The sequence below is a fragment of the Azolla caroliniana genome, unplaced genomic scaffold (genome assembly GCF_043228905.1).
Source record: "Azolla caroliniana isolate FFs.n. ecotype wild unplaced genomic scaffold, voAzoCaro1.0.p SCAF_10, whole genome shotgun sequence".
Classification (NCBI taxonomy): Eukaryota; Viridiplantae; Streptophyta; class Polypodiopsida; order Salviniales; family Salviniaceae; genus Azolla; species Azolla caroliniana.
In genome coordinates, this window is record NW_028230445.1 from 14,285,173 (window position 1) to 14,309,557 (window position 24,385).

General features: G+C 38.8%; 1 protein-coding gene across 2 annotated transcripts; it reads right to left on the reverse strand.

Annotated features, from left to right (window-relative positions):
* Positions 1 to 934: 934 nt before the first annotated feature.
* On the reverse strand, positions 935 to 24,138 carry LOC147859098 (5'-nucleotidase / magnesium ion binding protein). Of its 2 annotated transcripts, XM_087326532.1 has the most exons (11): positions 24,009 to 24,138; positions 23,860 to 23,920; positions 23,622 to 23,754; positions 21,446 to 21,569; positions 8,862 to 8,918; positions 8,664 to 8,760; positions 1,799 to 1,861; positions 1,654 to 1,723; positions 1,506 to 1,566; positions 1,377 to 1,429; positions 935 to 1,222 (listed from the first exon to the last, which is right to left on the reverse strand). In XM_087326532.1, coding segments are annotated over exons 1-11 (828 nt in total). In that variant the 5' UTR covers positions 24,117 to 24,138; the 3' UTR covers positions 935 to 1,221. The 2 variants fall into 2 exon arrangements, with proteins under 2 accessions (XP_087182658.1, XP_087182657.1); XM_087326531.1 differs by having other exon boundaries at positions 1,654 to 1,861.
* Positions 24,139 to 24,385: the final 247 nt, after the last annotated feature.

Consider the following 24,385-nt stretch of genomic DNA (forward strand, 5'->3'; position numbering starts at 1 on the left):
CACATCAAATATTTATAAAAATGTGTTTGTAACTCATCTTGACCATATAAAATCTCTTTTCATTCCCTCTCTTTTTCTCATAAGATTTGGCTACATAAACACAATTACATTAGTTTTCCATTGAGGGCTCAAATAAAAAGTAGAACTCAATAGTTTTCCATTTAATTACAAATATATGATTCCACAAGTATAAAATATCTACTTTTAATTGACCATTTGCTCAGTTCCAATCAGGACGACTCCTTATGAACATTCATTTTGTTTTCTCTCAACAACCAATGGTACAATCCCTACTTATTTTAATCATTCCTTTTGTTACCTCTAAACCCCATGTGTGCCATTTGTTCTTAATTAACATCTGTTCAGTTCATGATGGGACTCTCCTTTGGTATGGACATTCTTTTTCTTTTTTCTCATAACAATCAATGGTACAATCTCTACTTGTTAATATTGCTTTTGCTACCTCTAAACCCCATGTGTGCCATTTGTTCTTGATTAACATCTGTTCAGTTCATGATGGGATCTCTCCTTTGCTATGGACATTCTTTTTCTTTTTTCTCATAACAATCAATGGTACAATCTCTACTTGTTAATATTGCTTTTGCTACCTCTAAACCCATCCCATATATGTTTCATTGGTTGCTCTACACTAGTGGATCTAACTCAAAGCAAAGTTGTGCTTCAAGAAATCCATTATCCCACAATTTTGCAATTGTCATTATGTATCAAACTTTGCTGCACTCTTCCTCATGGCTAGTCATTCATCAACCTCAGAATTTTGGACGAAAAGACTAAAATCAGTTTAAGCTCAATCCTAAGTTTCCCTTAAAGGTCCATTAGGTGCTATAGCAAAAATACAAAGACAATAATGAAAATTAAAGAATAAGCAAAATGATTTTGATCAAACCTAGTATAAATTGATTCAAGCAAATAATTCTATGAAAGAACTCGGCTAACCTTTTTGTTTATTTCTATGAATGCCATTGATCAACCCTGAAAGAAAAAAAACTATACATGGTATTTTCAGAGTTTTTCTTTCCGAATATTCTGGATCCAACAAGATACATGGAGTGAAGTGCTTGAAAATTGAAGAATAGCCTTCAAAATATAACCAAGTTCGTATTTTTGGCTGATATTAAAAGCAATAAGATGAGCATTTTTCCCAGAACAATATGTATCTTTACTCACCTACCCAACCTTGAATGGCCTGCCAAAATTTAATCTGGAATAGAGACATCTTGCCATTGTTAGCGTCTGAAAACATCAAGGTATACTTTTCTCAAATAAAGAGCTTAATGGCAATTAATATTAAATTTATAGTCCAATAATTTATTGACTTCCTATATCTTCTATGATGAAAATTGGAGTGAACTTACCATGATGCCAACTGCCGAACTAAACTGATGACATAGTTCATTGTGTCATCATTCTGGAAAAAGAAACAAATTAATCCTGTAAAAAAGAACAGAATCCAGCCTCTGGAATGTTTAGAATTTTTCCTTTACCATTAAAACAATATCAAAACTCTTCTTGTATTCCTCCAGCCAAGCATCCACATGGTCGTTTCTGCATAAGATTCCAACAGATGTTCGTGAAGATCTCAAAGACTGAATCAAACAAACTGCAAATTGGATTTGGTTTTCTATCACTTACAGGAAACCGATTGAGATTCTATTCTCGTAGTCTAATCCATCTGACATTCCAAGGTCACCAATGTGATCACCTAGTAACAGGACATTTTTCCTGATTTTCAAATCAGACAAGTTAATGTCTTCCACAGCATCAGGCCCCGCATTACCAGATGCTTGATTTGATAATCCAAGGGCATGCTCATTCTTGTTTAGGACATGTATTGTCTTGCCTATGAGAAAAAGATTAAATGCAAAGGATTAGGAAAATATTTTGCTTTTACAGTATATCAGGGGTTGAAGCTGTACAAAAGGCATTAATAATAGTAGATTATCCCTAAAGGGCCATCCACAGGCGTAACCCTGGCCCAAACGTAACATGATAAACTGTTCATGCAACATTATGCTCCAAACAGATAATTGCATCTTCTCTTCCGTTGGGTATCACAATGCGACATCATCTTGAGGCAAAATCCCTCATTCTTAACGAAAAATTGCTGCAAGATCTATATTAGGTTATAGCGCACGTTGCCCATTACATGCAATGGAATACATGCATAAACAACTCTAGGATATTGAGATGTACAACTAAAATGATGATGCAACACAAGGTCTGGAAGTCCATAAAAATTTCATTAAGCAGTGTGAAACCCCGTTTCTTGAAGTGCTGCCAAGGTGGAGCGTGGTTGCATATTGCAACATCTAATACATGTTATCACTGGATCACGATCACAAATTTTTTTATTTGTGATTCTTTGGATGTGGTAAATGCTGCAGAGGACTATTTAATCTTGGGACTGCTTTCTGATGGAAGAATTTTGGTTCAGATGGCTGTGATTTATGGTTAATGCTATTTACCTTTATAGCCAGCCTATGAACTGCTCTGATTCACAGAAAGTCTGTTTTCTTTTAACTCTCTTGGTTCATGGAACGGGAAACAAATTTCCTAGAAAGGACAAAAGATTTATCATCAACCAAATGTAGACTAGTAGGTATTGCAAACTCTCAGTAATAAAGTTTGAATGGATGCATTTTTCACGCAGTAAAAGATAGGGCAAAATATGACCTGTGCAGGAGTCAGCCGAGATTGAGTAGACCCATGGCCATGATGATGTCATTTCTCCTGGCAGATATCTAATTGATTAACTGCAATCTGTTTGCTATCATTATTTATGTTGTCATATGAGGCATTGCCATTTGATTTGAATATGCAATTGCTTTTGGGTTTTGAGTATAATAAACAGCATTGTACGCTTAAACAGCTTATTATACCTAAGTCTCAAAGTGTAAAACGATCAATATTTACAAAAAATACATGCATCCAGCCCCATTGTATTTCACACAGACAAAGGTTTGTTGATAAACATGCATAAACCGAAAGTGACAGTGTTTAACACCACTCAAGCATAGGTCATAAGATTAGAACCAGATTTTTTCTTGGGAGGGGAAAAGGAGCTATGGGTGGTCCTATCCAGTCACAAGGCATAGGCCATACACGAGGCCAATCTCCAACCTTCCCAACGCAAGTCCTAACAATTCCATTGACTATGGGACCGAGCCATCATTTTGGTAATAAGATAAAAACCAGAATTTTTCTTGGGGGAGGAAAAAAAGCTATGTGTGGTCTTATCTGCTCAAAAGGCATAAGGCAATAGTTGAGGCCAATCTCCAACCTTCCAAGCGTAAGCCCTAACAATTGCTTGACTATGGTACTGTGCCCTCGTTTTATCTTCCCATTAGCCTTCAGGTTATATGCAGTTGTGACAGAAATCTTAACTCCCAGACAATCAAAAAGTTCCCTAGCCTCATCGGCATTCAATTCCCCTTTGTCTGCTACTATCTTCCCCAGACACCTATATTGGCACATAACATCTTCTAAAAGAAACTTGTATACCACCACTATGGTTTTAATTCTTAAGGCCCTTCCCTCTACCAGATTTGTGAGACTCTCCCATGTAAGTACTAGGTATTTCATGTGACAAACTCCCATCAGCATAACTATCCATTTGAAATGCACCGCCAAAGGGTAAGTTGGGTGTAACTCTTCTCTATGTCATACATTGGAGTGCATTTTGCAGTTTTTGTATGTCTCAACAAAGTGTGTAACATCTTTATACATTCCCGGGCACCAGTACCTCCATTTTAATACTGAGAAAGTCACCGAAATTCCTCTATGTACTGCCCAGGAACTTTCATGATACTCAAATACCAGAATCTCTAGGGTGCTTCCAAAGGTGTCCTCACAAGAAATATATGTATGCCTTCTTTCGAATCTTTTGAGCATCCTCGTTTGTCCACAATAAATACAATGTTAGTGTAGTCAAGAACCAGCCTATGAGCAACCAGTCTCCTGTATATTCATCTACCTCAAATGTCGAAGATGTTACTCCATTATCTCTCTCACCAGTCGCTGGGGTCGTCTTAAAGAAGAATGTGTCCAAGAATGTGGAATCCATCGACTCCTCGATCTCTCCATCGTGCCCAAGAATGTGGAATCCAAATGTGGTGGAATGTACATGCCCCCAAGAATCTTCATACTTCTGTCTGCGTTTTGCATTCCTCTTTCATTTCTTGGATGGCATCTACCTTCCTTGGTGATGGCTTTCGGCCATATGGCCCACAACAATGCCCGACCACTACTATTTCCCATTGCCCAAATGTTGATTTATCTCCAGTGAATGTTAAGCCTGCACTGTCTAATCTCTGTAATACTCTCTCTCAATCTTTGATCTGGTTAGTGCCTAGACATCCTGTCCACGGGTCTCATCCATCTCTGAATCCAGACAACCTTTTATAGGAATATCATCATGGAAAGGCCTCGTGATGTCCGAAATGCAGTCTCTTTGAATTTTGTTCATCGCATTCATGATATCAGCCACTGAGTTAGTTGCTCGTGCGGTAATGTACACATCCTTACTAACCCAATGGGAGTCCACATTGTGCCGATATCTAGGCGATCTAAGGCCAATTGGAATTGGTCATACCCTGAATAGAGATCTCCAGTTGAGTAAATCAAGCTTCTTGCAAAGGCTTCGGCAAATTCATCGACACTTGGACAGATCCCAACATTATGGATGGTAACTGTAAAGAATCTAACTCTAGTATAGTTGAGTATTCAGAAGCATAGTGTGTGTGAGAGAGAGTGAGTGTATAAGCAAGAGAAGGATTAGAGAGAATAACCAGAAAATAAGAAGACATAGTAGGGGGAAGACAACTTATGCACTTAAGAGAGCTATATTAATTAACTAAAGATCATCAACTAAACTAAATGGCCAAAGGGGGTTTTACATACAAGTCCTCAAGGGACTGCCCTATTAAATGTGTTGGTGGAATCTAACCAAGATATCCACTTGAGTACGATTTTGTCATAAGAATATCTAATATTCTTTGACCACACTAACACTCAACTACACGGATTACAATAAAGTGTGCTCACACACTTTTTCACACATCGTCATTTTCTTCATAAGCACATGTTCACAGAAGTTGATCTTGATTCTCAACAGTAACTTTATTTACTAGTTGGAGGTCTTGGATGAACCATAGTGTCCCATTCTTCAGAACTGTAAACCATCTATTTGAATATGGTGTATTGGAGGCTTGAGAATTCCCATGTTCACTTTTTCTTTCAGAAGTTCTATTAGCTTCGAGATATGTGCCCTCGGAACAGGGACTGATTTTAAATTTCAGGGCACAGGAGGTACTGTGAATATGACTATCAGTTCAACAAGGTTAGGATCAACACATCCTATTTCTTCTGGGAAGAAAGCAAAAGCTTTTCCATGTCATTCAAGAATTTCTCGAAATCTTGACTCCTCTTTGAGAAGTAGGAACTCACCCCCACCAACTCTGACCTTCCCTCACGTTTTGTTAGTGAAGATGTGACCTATTCCTCTCGGACCTCTGAGATAGGGATCCAACGCTACTTCTTTCATCCTCTGCTAACTATCTTTGGGCAAAGGAGTAGCCACAAGCTCCACTGTTTTGTGTTTAATTCAACCTCATCTGCCACAACACTTTGCTCGTATCGTCAATAGCGGTGTATAAACCGACAAAGTTGACCAGAATTATCTTGATCCCAAGAAGGTTTGATTCGATGACACACTCCATTTCCCCAAGAGTGTCGTCGAACGAAACCTCTCCATACACATATCTCTAAGCTACATTTATTTTCCCAAAACCTCTGTAGAAATGCCTTTACCAGCTTTAGTATACATAGAAGGCTCCTAGAAGTACACTTGGTGGCATTGTCATATATACTAGGCAATATTATATTGAGCAAACTGGGGAGTTGATGCACGATTACATGGAGGAAAATTGGTTATATACTATGCTCTATTTATATTCTCATAGATTCATTAACCCATTTGTCATGATAGTACAATGAGTTAAAAAGGATAGTATCCATTGTATTGAAGAAAAAGGGTACATTCCCTTACGCTTAGGGTGAACTTTCACACACATTCTCTAAGAACTATGTGCACATAAAGTGTTATTGTGCTAGACTTCTATGCACGCCCTCTGAAGGTAAATTATGCTATATAGTTATTCGTATGACAAGCTTGGATTTCTTGCACACTTCTCCAAGCTCAACTATGCCATATAGTTAATAGTATCCCTAGCTTGGGTTTCTTGCAATTCCCTTCAAGATTGACCAATCAAGCGGATAATCAATGTAGATATCTTGTCCCAACTTGTCTACTCCAGATCTCTCAATAAATATTTTTGTTGTTTGATGATCAATGCGGATATCTTGGAGATCCATGTCTCTAGCTACAATCTGCTTGCGGATATAGTGATAGAGCACCTCAATGTGCTTTGTTCATGCATAAAATACTGGATTTTACGCCAATTGTAAATTGTTGAGATTGTCACAAAGGATTCACTTTGGGTCATTGATTTATCCTTGATATAATTCAGGACCCACTTCAGACACACAGCTTCATATGCAACAACTACAAAGCCCCTAAATTCTCTCTGTGCTACGCATGAACACAATATGTTGTGTCTTGTAACTTTAGGATATGCCACAGTTTCCCATCGAAAATGTTGTATTTTCTTTGTGGCGTAGGGGTTACCAGCAACACATCAATTTCAAGTTCTCCCTCCACATGGGGCCAATTGGAAATATCAGGGGATACCTCAAACAAAAATGTTGAGGAGGAAACCTCAAACAAAAATGAGATATGATAAGGAGGAAACCTCAAACAAAAATGTTGAGGATGAGGAAAATCTATAGGGCACATGGTTCATAAGATAAAACGCCAAATTCAATACATGAGCACATACATCAAAATGTTGTCAAAGCAAGTGGATAGAGGAATGAACAAGAAAAGGCTGGAAGCAAGTGTAGCAAACATCAAAGTGTCAGAGAAGCATAGACATTAAAAGATCACGATGGGTGGGAAATTTTACAAGGCCAGCATGGCCTGGAAACAAGTTTGTCGCTGAAAGAAAGAAAGAAAGAAAGAAGAAAGAAAGATATATTAGCGTCTTTTAAGAGGCCAAAATGGCCTATAAGACCAAACAAGAGATTACATCTTAAGTCTTGTCTCGTCTTTGAGAACAAATCAAAATAAAATAAATATTACATAGTAAATATAAAAGTAAATAAGGGGAAAAGAAAAGAAACGAGGGAATCTGGTTTTTGGCACATGTGAGTGTCTCAAGTTAGATATATTGTAGCTTTTGTCTTCGAAAGTTCTCTAGCATAGGTCGATCCAAAATGGAAATGTCTCCAAAGCGAGGGAAGCACCTACGATGGCAGGAGATAATGGCTTTTATCTATCGATGACAAGGGTGTCGAGGTTGTGGTCAATGGGGCCAAGGCCTACGTGCACGGCAAATTACCATTGCCCGATCAATTGTAACCCCTTTGTTATGTCCTGGTTTGGAGCCCATTTGTGTATCCCGTGATAGACTTGTAGCACTAGGAGTGATGGGGCTAAAGAAAGTTGTGATTATTCTTTGTGGATGAGCTTGTGTGGCTGTATTCAACAATTTTTCCCAATGTCTCTTGAGCTCTAGCAAGAAAAGTTCTAGGCATCGTTTGTCCTCATATTCCATTACCTTGCGTAGCGGCCAAAGCCTTGTTTAAAGAGGCAATGGTATCTCCCTCTGATTTCATGAAAGACACTACAATGACAAACATAGTGTTCTTCAGATTCCACTCCTTGATGACACAATTGGCAAATTCTCTCTTCTAGAGGTAGTCGTGTATATCTACCTACCTCAATCAGTAATTGATGTGATGAAGTTTGCAGATGCCCTATCACACTATGCAGCGCATAGGATAGATGTATGTCCATATAAGGTGGCCTGATGATGAATCCATCCTCCGATGTGTGTAAGAATTGTGTCTTATAGTGGGCCATCTTTGTACCAAGTGGTATTTTGGGGCTGATCCATGTTATCTTGTTTTCCATGTTAATAATATCAGTTCAGATCACTCTATTCTTTTCCAATTTGGTCATATTTAGATGGGGACAGTCCAAGCTATATCGGAACGGGGGTAATGCATTTATACTCATGCCATGTGACAAAGATGTTCAGAGCAACTGATGTGATATAAAAAGTCATGAAACTTTGCATAGGTGGGACCGAAACCATAATGATAGGGAAAGTCATGAGACTCTACAGTGGGTTACAAGGGAGGCGTACAGAACCCTAGTGAGGAAAACTGTGACACAATATATTCAAGTGTTGAGCTTGAAAAGATAATGATGAGGAAGTCAGATGGGAATGTTGGATGAAGCTTGAAACACTAAAGGAGCGGAGTCCAGACTGGTTTGTAGTAACGAAATGCTGCAAGAGGGCAGAGGAAGATAAATCCAGAAACGCCTGAATGAAATATTAACAGGGGTGAAAAATCAAGCCCTGGGGAAAAAAAAGATTCTTCAATCAAACAACTGTGGTCAATGAGGTATTACAATTTATCTCCTAGGAAATTATCAGGAAATGTATAGAAGCATGAGAAAACGGATGTTGAAAAGGTATCACTTTGCATTTTTTTTAAAAATGTGCTATATTAGGTACCTATAAAGCCTTGCAAATCGCCATTCGCATTGAACTCCATTCTATTAGAAACAATCCTAACGTTCGTATATTTGCAACGGAGCTTTTGATTCATCACCTATAAACCAGACACAATGTGTTTCAGAACCAGGGTTCAATGTGTAAACCAGATAAAATTTGTTTGAACCAGACTTTTTCATCTTTACAGCTTATGCTTACCTCTTCAATAATATTAGAGATCCCAGCAGAAAATATCAAGACAGGAACAGCATTCTCCTACATAATTTGAATTTTGTAGAAAATATGAGCATATTTCTCAAACAACATTAGTAAAGGATATTCTCACCTAGCATAGGGAATATAAAATAGAATAATGAAATTTACTGCAGATCACTAGATTTATCCATTTCTCGAGCTATTGAATTTAAAAAAGTATAGAAAGAATGAAAGATATACTAACTTCTCTTAAGAGGCCAAAATGACTTATAAAACCAAACAAGAGATTATGTCTTAAAATATTATCACAACTTTGAAAACGAAAAATCAAAATAAATATAATTAAATTAGTGGAACTACCTAAGTACCAGAGAATCTTGTTAAGGACTTAAAATTTTGAATTTAGATGAACTGAGACTTCTGCCTTTGAAAGATCTTCAACATGGGTCAATCCAAGATGGACAAGTCCTGAACTGCCCTATCACACTATGGAGTCCTTGAGATAGATGGACTTCCATATAAGAAGTCATGAAAGAAAAATCCATCCTGCAACAAGTGTAAAAAGAGGGCCTTATGGGTCACAGCCTAACCAAGAGTCAACCTGGAGCCACGTAAATGAGAATGGGCTATTTTCTTACCAATTTAATGATGTCATTTTGGCTCAATCAATTCACTTCCTCTATGTTCAATCCAAAAATATTGCAACAAAGGTAGTGCATTTATATTTATGCAATGTGAACAAGGGTATTTTCTATTGCATAGAGACGAGTTGGTGTTACAAGTGTCTAAAACTATAATTATTGTATTATAAGGTATACGTCTTAAAACCCCATTTCAAGTTAAAATAGTTAAAAGGCTCTCACAAGCAATTCCTCACCTATCTTTCCTTATATAAGCGATAAATCTGTTCTATGGTGGCAACCGCAAAATTAATGTCTCCCTTTTACATTTTCTCTACACATTTCTCTATATTTTAATTGTTTTTTCTCCACTCAACTACTTTAACACACTATGAACCTTGTCGCGAAAATAATGTACAGGTGTGTGTCAACGCTGAGTGGGATCACCAAGGACTTGAACCAAGGAAGATGATGTTCTTCAAGAAGGGTTGAGGAAGAAATTCCACTTGATACATTTTCAAACAATTAGATTTTCTCTATTCCTCAGAATGCCGAATGTATGTGGGTGATACCCCTTTCTGAAATGTTAACTTGACTTTACACCAACTCCTCAGTTTAGTGCCTTTGTGTGAGGTGAGTTTAGTCGTTCTGTGTGAATAAGTAACAATGTAGCATGAAGACTGTGTAGCATGAAGATAAAAAGAGATGAGGAAAATTGGTTTTCGGCACATGTGCGATTCTCAAGTTATATATATTCTAACTTTTGTCTTCGAAAGATCTCTAGCATAGGTCGGTCGAGAACAGAAAGGTCTCTGAATCAGGGGAAGCACCTGTGATGGCAGGAGATAATGGCTTTTATCTGTCGATGACAAGGGTGTTGCGGTCGTGGTCCATGGGGCCGGGGCCTATGTGCATGGCAAATTGCTATTGCCCGATCAAATGTAACCCCTTTGTTATATCCTAGTTGGGCGCCCATTTTTGTATCACTTGATTGACTTGTAGCATTAGTAGGAGTGATGGGGCTAAAGAAAGTTGTGATTGTTCTTTGTGGATGAGCTTGTGTGGTTGTATTCTTCAACAACTTTTCCCGATGTCTCTTCAGCTCTAGCAAGAAAAATCCTAGACACGGTTGGTCCTCATATTCCATTACCTTGCATAGTGGGCCAAAGCCTTGTTTAAAGAGGCAATGGTATCCCCCTCTAATTTTATAAAAGACACTACAATGACAAATATAGTGTTCTTCGGATTCCACTCCTTGATGACACAATTGGCAAATTCTCTCTTCTAGAGGTAGTCGTGTATATCTGCCCACCTCAATCTGTAACTAATGTGATGAAGTTCGCAGCTGCCGTACCACACTACGCAGCACATAGGATAGATGTATGTCCATATAAGGTGGCCTTATGACAAATCCATCCTCCGATGCATGTAAGAAGTGTGTCTTATAGTGGGCCATCTTTGTACCAAGTGGTATTTTGGGGCTGATCCATGTTATCTTGTTTTCTAAGTTAATAATATCAGTTCGGATCACTCTATTCTTTTCCACTTTGGTCATATTGAGATGGGGACAGTCCAAGCTATATTGGAACGGGGGTAGTGCATTTATACTCATGCCATGTGACTCGAACCATTGCTGCATTTCAGCATACCAACAATGAGTGTCTCCATTTTCAGCCAGTTGTCTTGATGACATAAGTGCCAACCTTGGGTACCTTCGTTTAGGGAGCTCCCAAAGACGTTGGATAAATGTCACTGATCGGAACAATGCCTCGGTTATTATAGGTGCTGCTCCCATCTCTGTCCGGATTATATCGTGGGGCACCGAGGCTTTGCTCCTTATCATGCGAGCAATCATTGACACTAAAGGTCTCTCTAAATCTTTCCAATGACTTGCCTTGTTAAGACTCAGTCCCCATGTCTCTACTCCATAGAGAAGAGTTGGTGTGACAAGTGTATCAAATAACCATAGCTTAGTCCGTGGCTCTTGGAACTGCAAATGTGCACATTGTCTTTCGAGAGCACCAAGGGCTGCATATCCACGAGAAAGTCAGGCACAAGCGGCCTCCTGTAAGGAGAACCTAGGTCCTGTAAATGTCACTCCTAGGTATGTAAAGAGAGAGAGAGAGAGAGAGAGAGAGAGAGAGAGAGAGATTAATGTCTTTTAAGATGACAAAATGGCCTATAAGACCAAACAAGGGATTACATCTGACGTGCAGTCTCGTCTTTAAGAACAACAAATGAAAATAAAATAAATATTACCAAGTAAATATAAAATCAAATAAGATAAAAATAGACTAAAGAATCTTGTTTTCGGCACATGTAAGATTCTAAAAAAAGATATATTGTAACTTTTTTCTTCGAAAGATCTCTAGCATAAGTTGATCCAAAATGGAGAGGTCTCCGAAGCAAGGGAAGCACTTGCAATGGTGGGAGATAATGGCCATTCTCTACCAATGACAAGGGTGGTGAGATCGTGGTCCACTAGGACACGTCCTACGTGCATGACAATTTGCTATTTTATGTATCTTAAATAACTCGTACGTGTATGTGTGTTCACTTCTATAATAAATATATATAAGGTAGAGGGCTTTTATTTTGCAGAACTGTTTCTGTTTCCTTTAATCCCTCTTATGTATTACACCCCATGATCATTTTTAGTGTCTATATCTCTGCCTTTAGATCGAGCAATTGCAATTTGTCGTGCACATAGGTCCCAGCAACATGGACTACAACCTTACCAATCCCTTGCTCGTCCATAAAAAGTGGCCACCAATAGAGGAAGCTTCTCAAAATCAGTCATCTTCCCTATTGACAATGCATGATGTTCGAAGGCGACCAAGAAAGCTCCCGCATCTTGGACCCCATCACCTACAAAAGCAAATTGAAAAGCCATATTGGCTAAACGCAAGCCCTTCCAAATGATACAGACATAATCTACCCTCCCTGGAGCCCAAAATGATGAAGAGAGATAGAGAAATGGCCTATAAGACCAAACAAGAGATTACATCTTTAAGTGTTGTCTTGTCTTTGAGAACAACAAATCAAAATAAAATAAATATTCTTCAGTAAATATAATAGTAAATAAAATAAAAAGAGATGAGGGAATCTGGTTTTTGGCACATGTGAGATTCTCAAGTTAGATATATTATAACATGGAATGATGCACCTGATTCCACAATCCAAGTTTATGAAAAAGCATCATTTAGTGTAAGCAAGGCATCAATTATGTCGCTCTTTGTAATCTGCATATCCTGTGCATGAATAAAACCAGAAGCATCATTCAGCATGACCTGCTGCCATAGTAGCACAAAGAATATCTTATGCATCTGATGTCTCCTCAAAGTTGACACTAGAGGCCACATTGGCCTTCTCGTTGTCCTTATCCTTTAAGCTGTTATGTGCTTCATTCACGCTGTCTGTTTTCTTGTTGTCACTTATGTTCTTCTTTCTTTCTAATTCAGCTTTGTAATATCTGCAATCAAGCTTTTTATGCCCTTTACGGCCACACTGAAAACAAGTGATTTCTTTCCCCCTGCTTTTGTTTCTAGACCTTTGCATTGACACATTCTTTGTTGCAGCTCTCCCTCTTGTTATGTTGGCAGAACTAGAAGACTCCCCACTTGCTTTTCGACGAATTTCTTCATTGAGGATTGCTCCTCTAACTCTATCAAATGTAAGGCTTGCGCTATTTAAGAGTGAGACAACAAGCACCCACCATGTTTCAGGCAACGTCATGAGTAAGAAGATTTGCAATCCTACATCTTGAAGTTGATTGAGTAGACCATTGAATGTGGAAATGTGATCAACTACAAACTTGGCATCAACTATGCAACGATGAGCCTTGTCATCGGGTGAACTGGATTCACTGCAATCGTTGACTCATACATAGTCTTCAACCTCATGACCACTAGTCAACCCCTTGATATTTCTTGGCATTATGAGAGGTTTTGGACCAATTCTTATTGATAAGTAATTTTTAGGTCATTTGGGCATGTTCACACATGGTCAATGACCAAAAGTTATAAAGATAATGTAAATGCCTATAATCCCCCAAATTGGGGCCAAAAAATATAGTAAATATGTGTCTAGATGACATGGTTTGGGCCATCTACGCACTATATGAACAAGTGTCCAAGTGTGTTCGATGCCCAGGTGGCATATCCGATAGTTTCACTAGCACTATTGATGTAAAACAAGGTTGCCCCTTATCTCCGACTCTTTTTGGGATCTACATTGATGAGATCACAGATTTTATTGCTCGTAAGGGAGGCAATGGAGTAGTCCTTGGGGATACGTAGGTGCGTATCTTGCTCTATGCAGACGACATAGTTTTGCTCTCTGAATCCGAACACGACCTACAAAGGCACTTTAATGCCTTAGATGACTTTTGCACACAACGAGGATTGGTAGTGAATCTAGGGAAAACTAAAGTCCTTATCTTCCACACGTCGGCCCAAGTTAGAGCTAAGTGTCAACTAACTATCTCCCATAGCCCAGTTGAGGTGGTTGGATCATATGTCTATCTCGGAGTCACTTTCAATGCCGGCTCAGGTAAATTTTCGATGACACAAGCAGCGAAGGATAGACTTACAAGAGGACATGCATCCCTCTCACTCCTCGAGAGACAATGCCACCAAGCATACTTCCAAGAGCCACGAACTAAAGGGTGGCTCTTTGACTCAGTGACTCCCTCTCTCATCTATGCATCAGCGGTTTGGGCTCCAGGACTACCATCTTTCATGTGGACGCAATTAGAGAGACCATTGGTGATGATGTTATCACGCCAACTCCGAAGCAAATCGTCGGTCCCATATGACATTATTAGGGTTGAGTTCACTCTACCCCCTATGTTAGTAGAAGCACTTTTTCAACTTGTAGTCTTTATCCACAGGATACATAACCAACCACTTGATAGAATATCCCATCAAGCCTTTAAGGCTTCTCGAGCACTGTATGAGTCCGGCTATACTAGCTCATGGTATGGCATGATGGTGAGTTGGCTTCTTGCCAACGGTCTAGACATTAATAACCTCCCCCCCCTTAAGTACGACCACACAACTAATAACACTTTAATCTCTCATGAGGACCGTAATAAAGTAATACGCCAAGAAATATGGCAAATTTATACTCGATATAAATGGATCACCCAACTAGAGCCACTCCCATCTAAAATGTCGTACTATAAGGAACACTTTATGCACTTCTCTAAGTTAGGTTTTATCACGCGACCAAGATATCTAGATGTATTCTTACCACATGCACTAAGGGTTGCCATTGGTCAACTTAGAATATCATCTCACCAACTTGAGATTGAGAATGGACGTACTAATGGAGTCCCTAGGGAGGAAAGGATATGTAGGTTATGCCACATAGAGATAGAGGATGAGTACCATTTTACATGCAAATGCCCCACCTATGCCGAGATAAGGGCAAAATACCAAGACATACTTGGTTCCTCTCCCACCCTCCCTAAACTATTAGATACACTAGATATAAAGAAATTAGGTAGATACATCTTAGAATTAAAACAACACAGAGAGAATAAGTTACAAAACGTTGATAATAATAGTGCTAATGTTTACCAACATGTAACAAATGAAGTTTTTTAGGAACAGGGGGAGACAGTGAATGTCGACACACCTGCACCACTCGGGCTTTTCCTTGATGAAGCAAAAAATCAAAGAAGAACCAAACGCCCTTGGATGTCGGGTTTCAAAGCAACTCGACGAGATGTAGAAGCAATAAAGAAAATAAGGGAACGTGAACTACACTGCCTAAAAGCCATGGCTAGGGCACTCTATGCATCGGGACCATGGGTCACACCCACACCAAAAACTTTTGACCTCCCACTTCTTTTTGAGAGACTTGGGTGGAAATGAGATTAGGCTTAGTGCAAAGTTTTGTACACTACTAGAACTCTCTTAGCTTAAGCTATTTTCTTTTATTTTAGTTTTGATGATTGGATAAACACTCATTTTTGTTGTAAACCAATTGTCTCATGGGCCAAATTTGGCCTTAGAAGACGTTAATATATCTTTCTTCTTCTTTCTTCTTGAAGGAAGCTTTCAAATGGAAGGGTCAAAAATATACAAAAAAGAGAGTCCTTGGGGTCTTTATCCCCAACAAATGAGACGAATCGCAAGAAACGTTTAGGTCATTTTGGCATGTTCACACATGGCCAATGACCAAAAGTTATAAAGATAATGTAAATGCCTATAACCCCCGAAATTGGGGCCAAAAAATATAGCAAATATGTGTCTAGAAAGCTATTGAAGGGAGCTTTCACATGGAAGGGTCAAAAATATACAAAAAAGAGAGTCCTTGGGGCCTTTCTTTATCCCCCAACAAACGAGATGAATCGCAAGATTTTATGCTTATGGTTATATGGTGGCCAAGAAACAAGAATCATATTGACATATTTGCATTCACGGGGCCTTCTCCACAAATGTATACGAATACGAATATGAATTCATGAAAGAGTATTCGTTAAAAACATTTTGAGTTCATAAACTCCCTCCTTTTTAGTTTCCTAGATATAAAAAAGGAGACTTAACAATAAAAAGGGTATATATAATCATATTTCTATGATAGATGTAAAAGTTTTTGTTTTATTTTTATAAAAAAATAAAATAATAATAATAAGATAAAATTAAAAAGAGGTTCATTAACTCCCCCCTTTTTACTCTCCTAAATTTTGTGGATATTTTTATCTGGCATTAAAAAGGGGACTTGACACTAATCATATTTCTATAATATATGTAAAAATATTCGTTTTTTATTCCAAAATAAATAAATAAAATAAAATAAAGGTTCATAAACTCCCCCTTTTTAGTGTCCCAAATTTTATGGATATTTTTATTTGACACTAATCATATTTTTATAATCTATTAATGAGTGATTGTTCTTTTATTAGTGAATTAATAAATTTTTATTGTGTAATTTTATTTTGCAAAACGAATGGTTTTATATATTCTTGGGGCCATTTCTTATTCTCGAATATGGTGATTATCACGCATGGAGAATATCACGAATATCATACATGTGTCAATCTATGCCAGGAATACTTCTCAACCGACTTCATGGCCTTTTTGGAAGAGAAGGGGATTCACCGGGAATTCTCTTGCCGGTCACATGGTTTTATATATTCTTGGGGCCATTTCTTATTCTCGAATATAGTGAATATCACGCATGGAGAATATCACGAATATCATACATGTGTCAATCTATGCCAGGAATACTTCTCAACCGAGTTCACGGTCTTTTTGGAAGAGAAGGGGATTCACCGAGAATTCTCTTGCCGGTCACATGGTTTTATATATTCTTGGGGCCATTTCTTATTCTCGAATATTGTGAATATCACGCATGGAGAATATCACGAATATCATACATGTGTCAATCTATGCCAGGAATACGTCTCAACCGAGTTCACGGCCTTTTTGGAAGAGAAGGGAATTCACCAGGAATTCTCTTGCCGGTCACACCACAACAAAACAGTGTTGTTGAGCATAAGAATCACACAATCCTTGAGATGGCCCGCACTATGTTGCACGAGAAGAACATGCCAAAGATCTATTGGCCAGAGGTAGCAGTTACAGCCATGTATCTCATCAATGGGTACATGACCAAGGGTGTCCATGACATCACCCCTCATGAGAAGTATTTTGGGAGAAAGTCAAACCTTTCGCACTTAAAGCTTTTTGGGAGAACCCAATAGTAAGGTTCGGGTACAACGAGTACATGGCACATCACTATGCATTCATGATGAAGGTTGTGGCGACCAAGAACCCGAGACTTACAAAAGAAGCTGCCTAAAGATCCCTAGTGAATCAAGTCAATTAGGAAGGAGATGCACGCGTTGTTCAACAACAATACTTGGGATTTAGTCCCAACCTTTGAAACCGAGAAGAAGCCAATTGGTTGTCACTGGGTGTTCAAGATAAAGCATAATGTGGATGGCACGGTCAATCAGTTCAAGGCTCAGCTAGTTGCCAAGGGGTATGCACAAACCAATGGCATAGACTATGAGGAAACATTTGCCCCGGTGGAAAAACTGACCACCTTGAGAACGGTAATTGCACTCACAACAGCGAAAGGTTGGCACTTGCATCAAGCGGACATGAAGAACGCGACCTCGAGGAGAAAGTTTACATGGTGAAACCACCCGGCTTCGAATTGAGCAAACATCCACATGCCGTTTGCAGATTGACGAAGCTGCTCTACAGACTAAAGCAAGCCCCAAGAACATGACATGCAAAGATCACGTTGTATCTTCACAACATCGGTTTTTGGATGTCAGAATCTGATAATTCGTTGTATATCCAAAACAATCACAACAGCCCCATCGTCTTAATCTTGTATGTCAATGACCTTGTCATCGGTGGAGAAAGCCTCGCCGAGACAAAAGATTAAAAAGCTTCTTTCAACGAAGTTCGAGATGGACCTGAATGACTTAACATTATTTTCTTGGCACCGAGGTCATTTGAACTCCAGAAGGGTTCCTACTCTCACAAGTACAAAGACGAAGGAACAGATGGAAAAAGGAAGCACCAAAAAAGAGGAAGATTGAGACCGGCATTGACAAAGTAAGCCAAGCACATCTAGTCGGACCCGGCAAGTTCGAGATAAGCCCGACCCTGCCGACACCCTTGCCAAGCTCGAAATTTTGGATTTGCAAGATCGAGTACATAGGAGCAATGGGAAAATCACGGTCCAGCGATTTGAGCAACTACGACTTGAGTCTTCAACTACACCAAGACATCTAAGCTTAAGAGGACACAATTGACCTTGAAGGGGCATGTTGAGAATGAAGCTCAACTCATGTGAACATGTGCTTATGAAGAAAAGCAAAATGTTTGAAAAAGAGTGAGCACACTTTATTGTAATTCATGTAGTTGTCAAGTGTGAATGTGGCATTCTTATAACAGAATCGTACTAAAGTGGATATCTTGATTAGATTCCACCAACCACATTTAATGTGGCAGTCCCTTGAGGACTTGTATATAAAACCCCCTTGGCTCATTGTGTTTAGTTGACGATCTTTAATTGTTTAATATAGTTTTCTCTTCAATGCATAAGTTGTTATCCCTCTACTCTCACACATGCATTACGTTTCTGCATACCCCAACTCTACGAGAGTTAGATTCTTTACATTGGCCATTTTGGCCTTGTTCAGTAATACGTGAAACTAAGAGTAGGTTAGTTGAAGGATGATGTACGCGTAATACATTTTGAATAATAGTTGGTCGTTGGCTAGAAGAACTACTCGAAAATACATCATCCATGCATGATGCCTCAAGATGAAGCGTCTCTAACAGAAATTTGTGAGAATGGAACTCGATCTCTAGCATAGGTCAATGCAGAATGGAGAGGTCTTTGAAGAGAGGGAAGCATCTACGATGGCAGGAGATAATGGCCTTTATCTGTTGATGAGAACGTTGGTGAGATTGTGGCCCATGGGGTCAGGGCCTACATGTACGACAAATTGCTATGCCTGACCTATTGTAACCCCTTTGTTATGTTGTGTATATTTGGATATCATGTATATTTGGATACATGTGAACGCATATAGCTAATACAAATCATTTGACCATCTTGGAATTCCACAAGCCACTCCTATTCAACTTCTCACCGATCACCAAAGTGTTCATGCACTAGCACATAATTCCTCCCTCTAGGTAGAATTAAGCACATTGAACTTTTGCTAATTAGATCATCAAATTTGACCGTTGTTCAACTTGAGGAAATGAGGTGGACCTCTTTACCAAGCTACTTGCTAGGGACACTATTAATCAGCTCCTTATTTCAATGAAGGAGCACCATTTTGTAGCTGAGAGGTGTTGAAGGGTGAAAACCCCAAATTTTATCTCTCCTTTGAACATCGTCTCTCTTACTAATGCTAGAGACCTCTCCATTCTGGATCGAACTATGCTAGAGATCTTTCAAAGACAAAAGTTACAATATATCTAACTTGAGAATCTCACATTCACAGAAAACCAGATTCCTTCGTCTCTTTTTATCTTATTTACTTTTATATTTACTGAGTAATATTTATTTTGATTTTGATTTGTTGTTCTCAAAGACGAGACAACACTTAAGATGTAATCTCTTGTTTGGTCTTATTGGCCATTCTGCCCTCTTAAAAGACGTTAATATTTCTTTCTTTCTTTCTTTCTTTCTTTCTACGATATAAGGAGCATGATAAGGAGCAAAGCATTAGTGCCCCACGATATAATCTGGGCAGAGATGGGAGCAGCACCTATAATAACCGGGGCGTTGTTCCGATCAGTGACATTTATCCAACGTCTTTAGGAGCTCCCTAAACGAAGGTACCCAAGGTTGGCACTTATGTCATCAAAACAACTGGCTGAAAATGGAGACACTCATTGTTGGTATGCTGAAATGCAGCAATGGTTTGAGTTACATGGCATGAGTATAAATGCACTACCCCCCTTCCAATATAGCTTGGACTGTCCCCATCTAAATATGACCAAAGTGGAAAAGAATAGAGTGATCCGAACTGATATTATTAACTTAGAAAACAAGATAACATGGATCAGCCCCAAAATACCACTTGGTAAAAAGATGGCCCACTATAAGACACACTTCTTACATGCATCGGAGGATGGATTTGTCATAAGGCCACCTTATATGGACATACATCTATCCTATGCGCTGCATAGTGTGGTACGGCAGCTGCGAACTTCATCACATCAGCTACAAATTGAGGTAGGCATACACGACTACCTCTAGAAGAGAGAATTTGCCAATTGTGTCATCAAGGAGTGGAATCTAAAGAACACTATGTTTGTCATTGTAGTGTCTTTTATGAAATCAGAGGGAGATACCATTGCCTCTTTAAACAAGGCTTTGGCCCACTACGCAAGGTAATGGAATATGAGGACCAACGATGCCTAGGACTTTTCTTGCTAGAGCTGAAGAGACATCGGGAAAAGTTGTTGAAGAATACAGCCACACAAGCTCATCCACAAAGAACAATCACAACTTTCTTTAGCCCCATCACTCCTAATGCTAGAAGTCAACCCCGGGATACACAAATGGGCTTCAGACCAGGACATAACAAAGGGGTTACAATTGATCGGGCAATGGTAATTTGTTGTGCACGTAGGCCTTGGCCCCATGGACCACGAGCTCGACACCCTTGTCATCGACAAATAAAATCCATTATCTCCCGCCATCGTAGGTGCTTCCCTCACTTCGGAGACATTTCCATTCTGGATCGACCTATGATAGAGATCTTTTGAAGACAAAAGCTACAATATACCTAATTTGAGGACCTCACATGTGCCAACAACCAGATTCCCTCATTAATTTTCCTTTCATGTTATTTACTTTTATATTTACTGTGTAATATTTATTTTATTTTGATTTGTTCTCAAGACGAGACAACACTTAAGATGTCATCTCTTATTTGGTCTTATAGCCCATTTTGGCCTCTTAAAAGACGTTAATATATCTTTCTTTCTTTCTTTCTACATATTTTCCTTTCTATAGACGTACTTTCTTCCCGTGTTAATTCCATTTGACTTTCTGAGCCTACCACTTCATTATAGCATTTACTACACTGTTTTCGTCTCTCCACTACTTTAACTCACCATGCTGCTTAGCATACTTTTATCCCCTTTTATATATGCACTTTTTACTCTCATTTTTATATTTAAATGCTTTGACCCTTAATAGAAAATACAATTGTTAATTAGTTTATTTTGTCTGCTGATGCTAGCCTCTTTGGCATCTTACTACTGTTCATAACAGTTCACATTTTCTGCTGGTTTTAATGCCTGTATGCTATGGCAACAGCAGAATCCAACATAAACTGCCAATTTAGTCACAGATTTCATTCTTGACAAAACAATATTCAAACAATTCGAACTTATAGAAACATTAAAATATATGAAGAGGAAATCACACACAAAAATTCATCAAAAGAGGAAGATGCAAATATTTAACCTGCAAAATTTGGAATAGTTCGTCTACTCCATCACGAAACTCAATTGCAGAAGTAGCAACAGATTCTATTATGTCTTCCTGGGTTAGACCTCCTTCAACAAGTAAGATGTGTGTCTTCTCCCACCTAATGTACAAAAGTTTGATGAACTTAAAAATCTCCTCAATGAAAGAATCAGTATCAGCATTTTTATTATCCCTAGCAATTTCAAATGTTATCCATGGCAGACCATTGAAATTCACAACCAATTATTTTACATCCGTAATGAATGAAAACAGAACAATCCATAAGGTGTGGGGGAATCCCAAGAAGTAGCAATCAATAATTCCTCTCTTTCTCATGGGAATGGTGAATTCACTAAGTCTTCATATGGTCTCCAATGCCATTATATAAAACCAAAGGTTTAGACCCAATGTCAATGAGACAATAAATGGTTTGTGGTTTCAAGGTTTAGAACAGTCAAATGGAAACCCATGGTTGGAGATTGTATTGAAATGTCTACGCTTGGTCATGTGGGCTTCAACTGGACAAAGACACGTTACAGTTAGGAAAGGTTTTCTTACTGTCAAACAACAATACTATGAATAGATACACAAGATGTGATTGCTTTAGTATACCACATAAATAAAATGAAGGTTATTTTCGCAAGGGTGCCACATAAATAATCACTGAATGGCTTGCATACCTCAAGTTACAGGATCAAACAAGGGAGGGTATTTTTACAGCACAATGACTTAGTTGTGTTAATATTTCCCATAGAATTTATTTTTCCTTCTTTTGGAAGGATCACACCCAATGGTTTGCATGCCTCAAGCTATAGAATCAAATTAGGGTATTTTTGCAGCACTGCAATTTAGTTGTATTAACCTTTGTTACAGCATTTTTCAGTCCTTCTTGGTAAGAATCACACTAAATGCTTTGCATGGCTCAAGCTATAGAATCAAATGAGAGGTAGTTTTGCAGCACAATGATTTAGTTGTATTAATATTTGTCGTTGCATTTTTTCGTCCTCCTTGGGCAAGCATCATTCTGAATGGCTTGAATACCTCAACGTGGGATATTTTTCCAGTACAATAATCTCATATGGCTGAATGCTCTCGAAAGATGGGCAAAATAACAAGGGAAGGTGCACAAGAGTCCATGGAAGAGGAGCCAGTTGAAACCCCTAAGCAAGCCTTTCCCATTCAGTGCCATTCACCTTTGCAAGATATAGGCAAAAAGCTGTTTAAATCCCAAACATATCAGAAGTTCTGAAATATATATAGTATCTGTCATGATATCACCATCATTATAGCCTCATGGTGGAATCTGGTTGATGGCAAACCACCATTAAAGAATCCAAATAAGTTAATTAGCAAATTATGTCATAGCATGGACATTGTGATGCCCATTTCTGGCCTTCTCAATCGGTAACTCATGGCTTATCTAGAAGAGAAAACAAACCTTTTTGCAACCTTTCAACTTATTCACCGGGAAATTACGGTATCCCTTGAGGTTCAGATTCACCGAATGGCTCACCTAAGGTTGATCAATTTCAGTTCAGAGCCCTCACAATTTTCTATGCCTCATAATTATTTGTTTATTAGAGGGGATGCACCTTTTACATCTTCCAATTCCGCTGTTCTTTTCATTTTAGATGGATCATGGGTAGTTTGATTCTTCTTGGACTCTGGGCCCTTCAATGGAGATCCATCCAAATAAACAATTTGCATATATCATCGGCTGATTTTGGATGTAAACGGAATGAAAAACAGAATGAAACAAAATCAGGAATATGGTGATGAGAAGTGCTGGATGGAAGAGACAGCATCCCAAATTTTCTTTTAAAGCCAAAATCCAACCCTAATCGATGGCTAGAAAAACTTTCAAGATGTGACAGTTTTGCCTGCTTTATAACTCTCCATACAGTGATTTGCGTATGGATAATGGATTCACTCATAATAAAGCTGGATGCACTCAGGCTCCGAGTGTTCATTTTCAAGCATTATGGAACCATAATTGTGATTCAAACCGGCAATTAAAGTATTTAAATACCGTCTAATAAAATTTTAAGATCTGGGATTGAAATAAACAGTTCACATCCGAATTTCCTATGATTCCTTAGAGAAGTTAAGATTCTGCAACAGTAAACACAATCCAGCCAGTCGAATAAGTTATGATGCAGATAGATTAGTTCACCATTCTTCCATGAGTTTGCACTTCTTGCAAAGCGGGATATCTGGAGATATCTCCAAGGGATAATAATGTTGGAACAACGCCTGCCGTTTGAGATCGTACTCTGGGTTACTTTGCTTAACAATCGAATGGCTGCCTACCACAAACACACAAGCACCTTGTATTATCACATCTTCATGAGGAAACAATTGTGAAAAAAGGAATGATATATCAGGGGGGGTGGGGAGGAGAGACATCTTACTAGGTCCTCTTCTTCCGTTCACCTTGTACTTGGTGAGCGTCATGTCAAAATCAGCTATGACCTGCAGAAAGGTAGGAGGAAAAAGAGAGAGAGAGAAGCAGAGACTTATGTGCGTGTCATTTCTACGGGATGACAAGTGTTGTACGGACCTGGAGCCTGGCGAAGCCACCGCCATGGCAAATGCTATGGACCTTGGACTGGAGGTTGGCAGGCTCGGGGTGGATGAAGCTGCTGCTGCTGCTGCTACAGCTTTCCATGGCTATCAGCAGGCAGCACAGCACAGCACAGTAGAATAGAGTACGTATGACATACGTACATACATACATTATAATTTATTACATACATAGCATACATATATGCTCGTTTCTATTTGCAACCAAATCATAATTAGGCCTGGTGAGGAAATCGCGCACACAGACGACACGTTTTGAATGGCGCGTGTGATCTGCATCGTTCGATCTCTATCCACAAAAAGCGGACGCCGAAAACCTAACCCAGGTCTGACAATCAGATTTGTCACATCTAA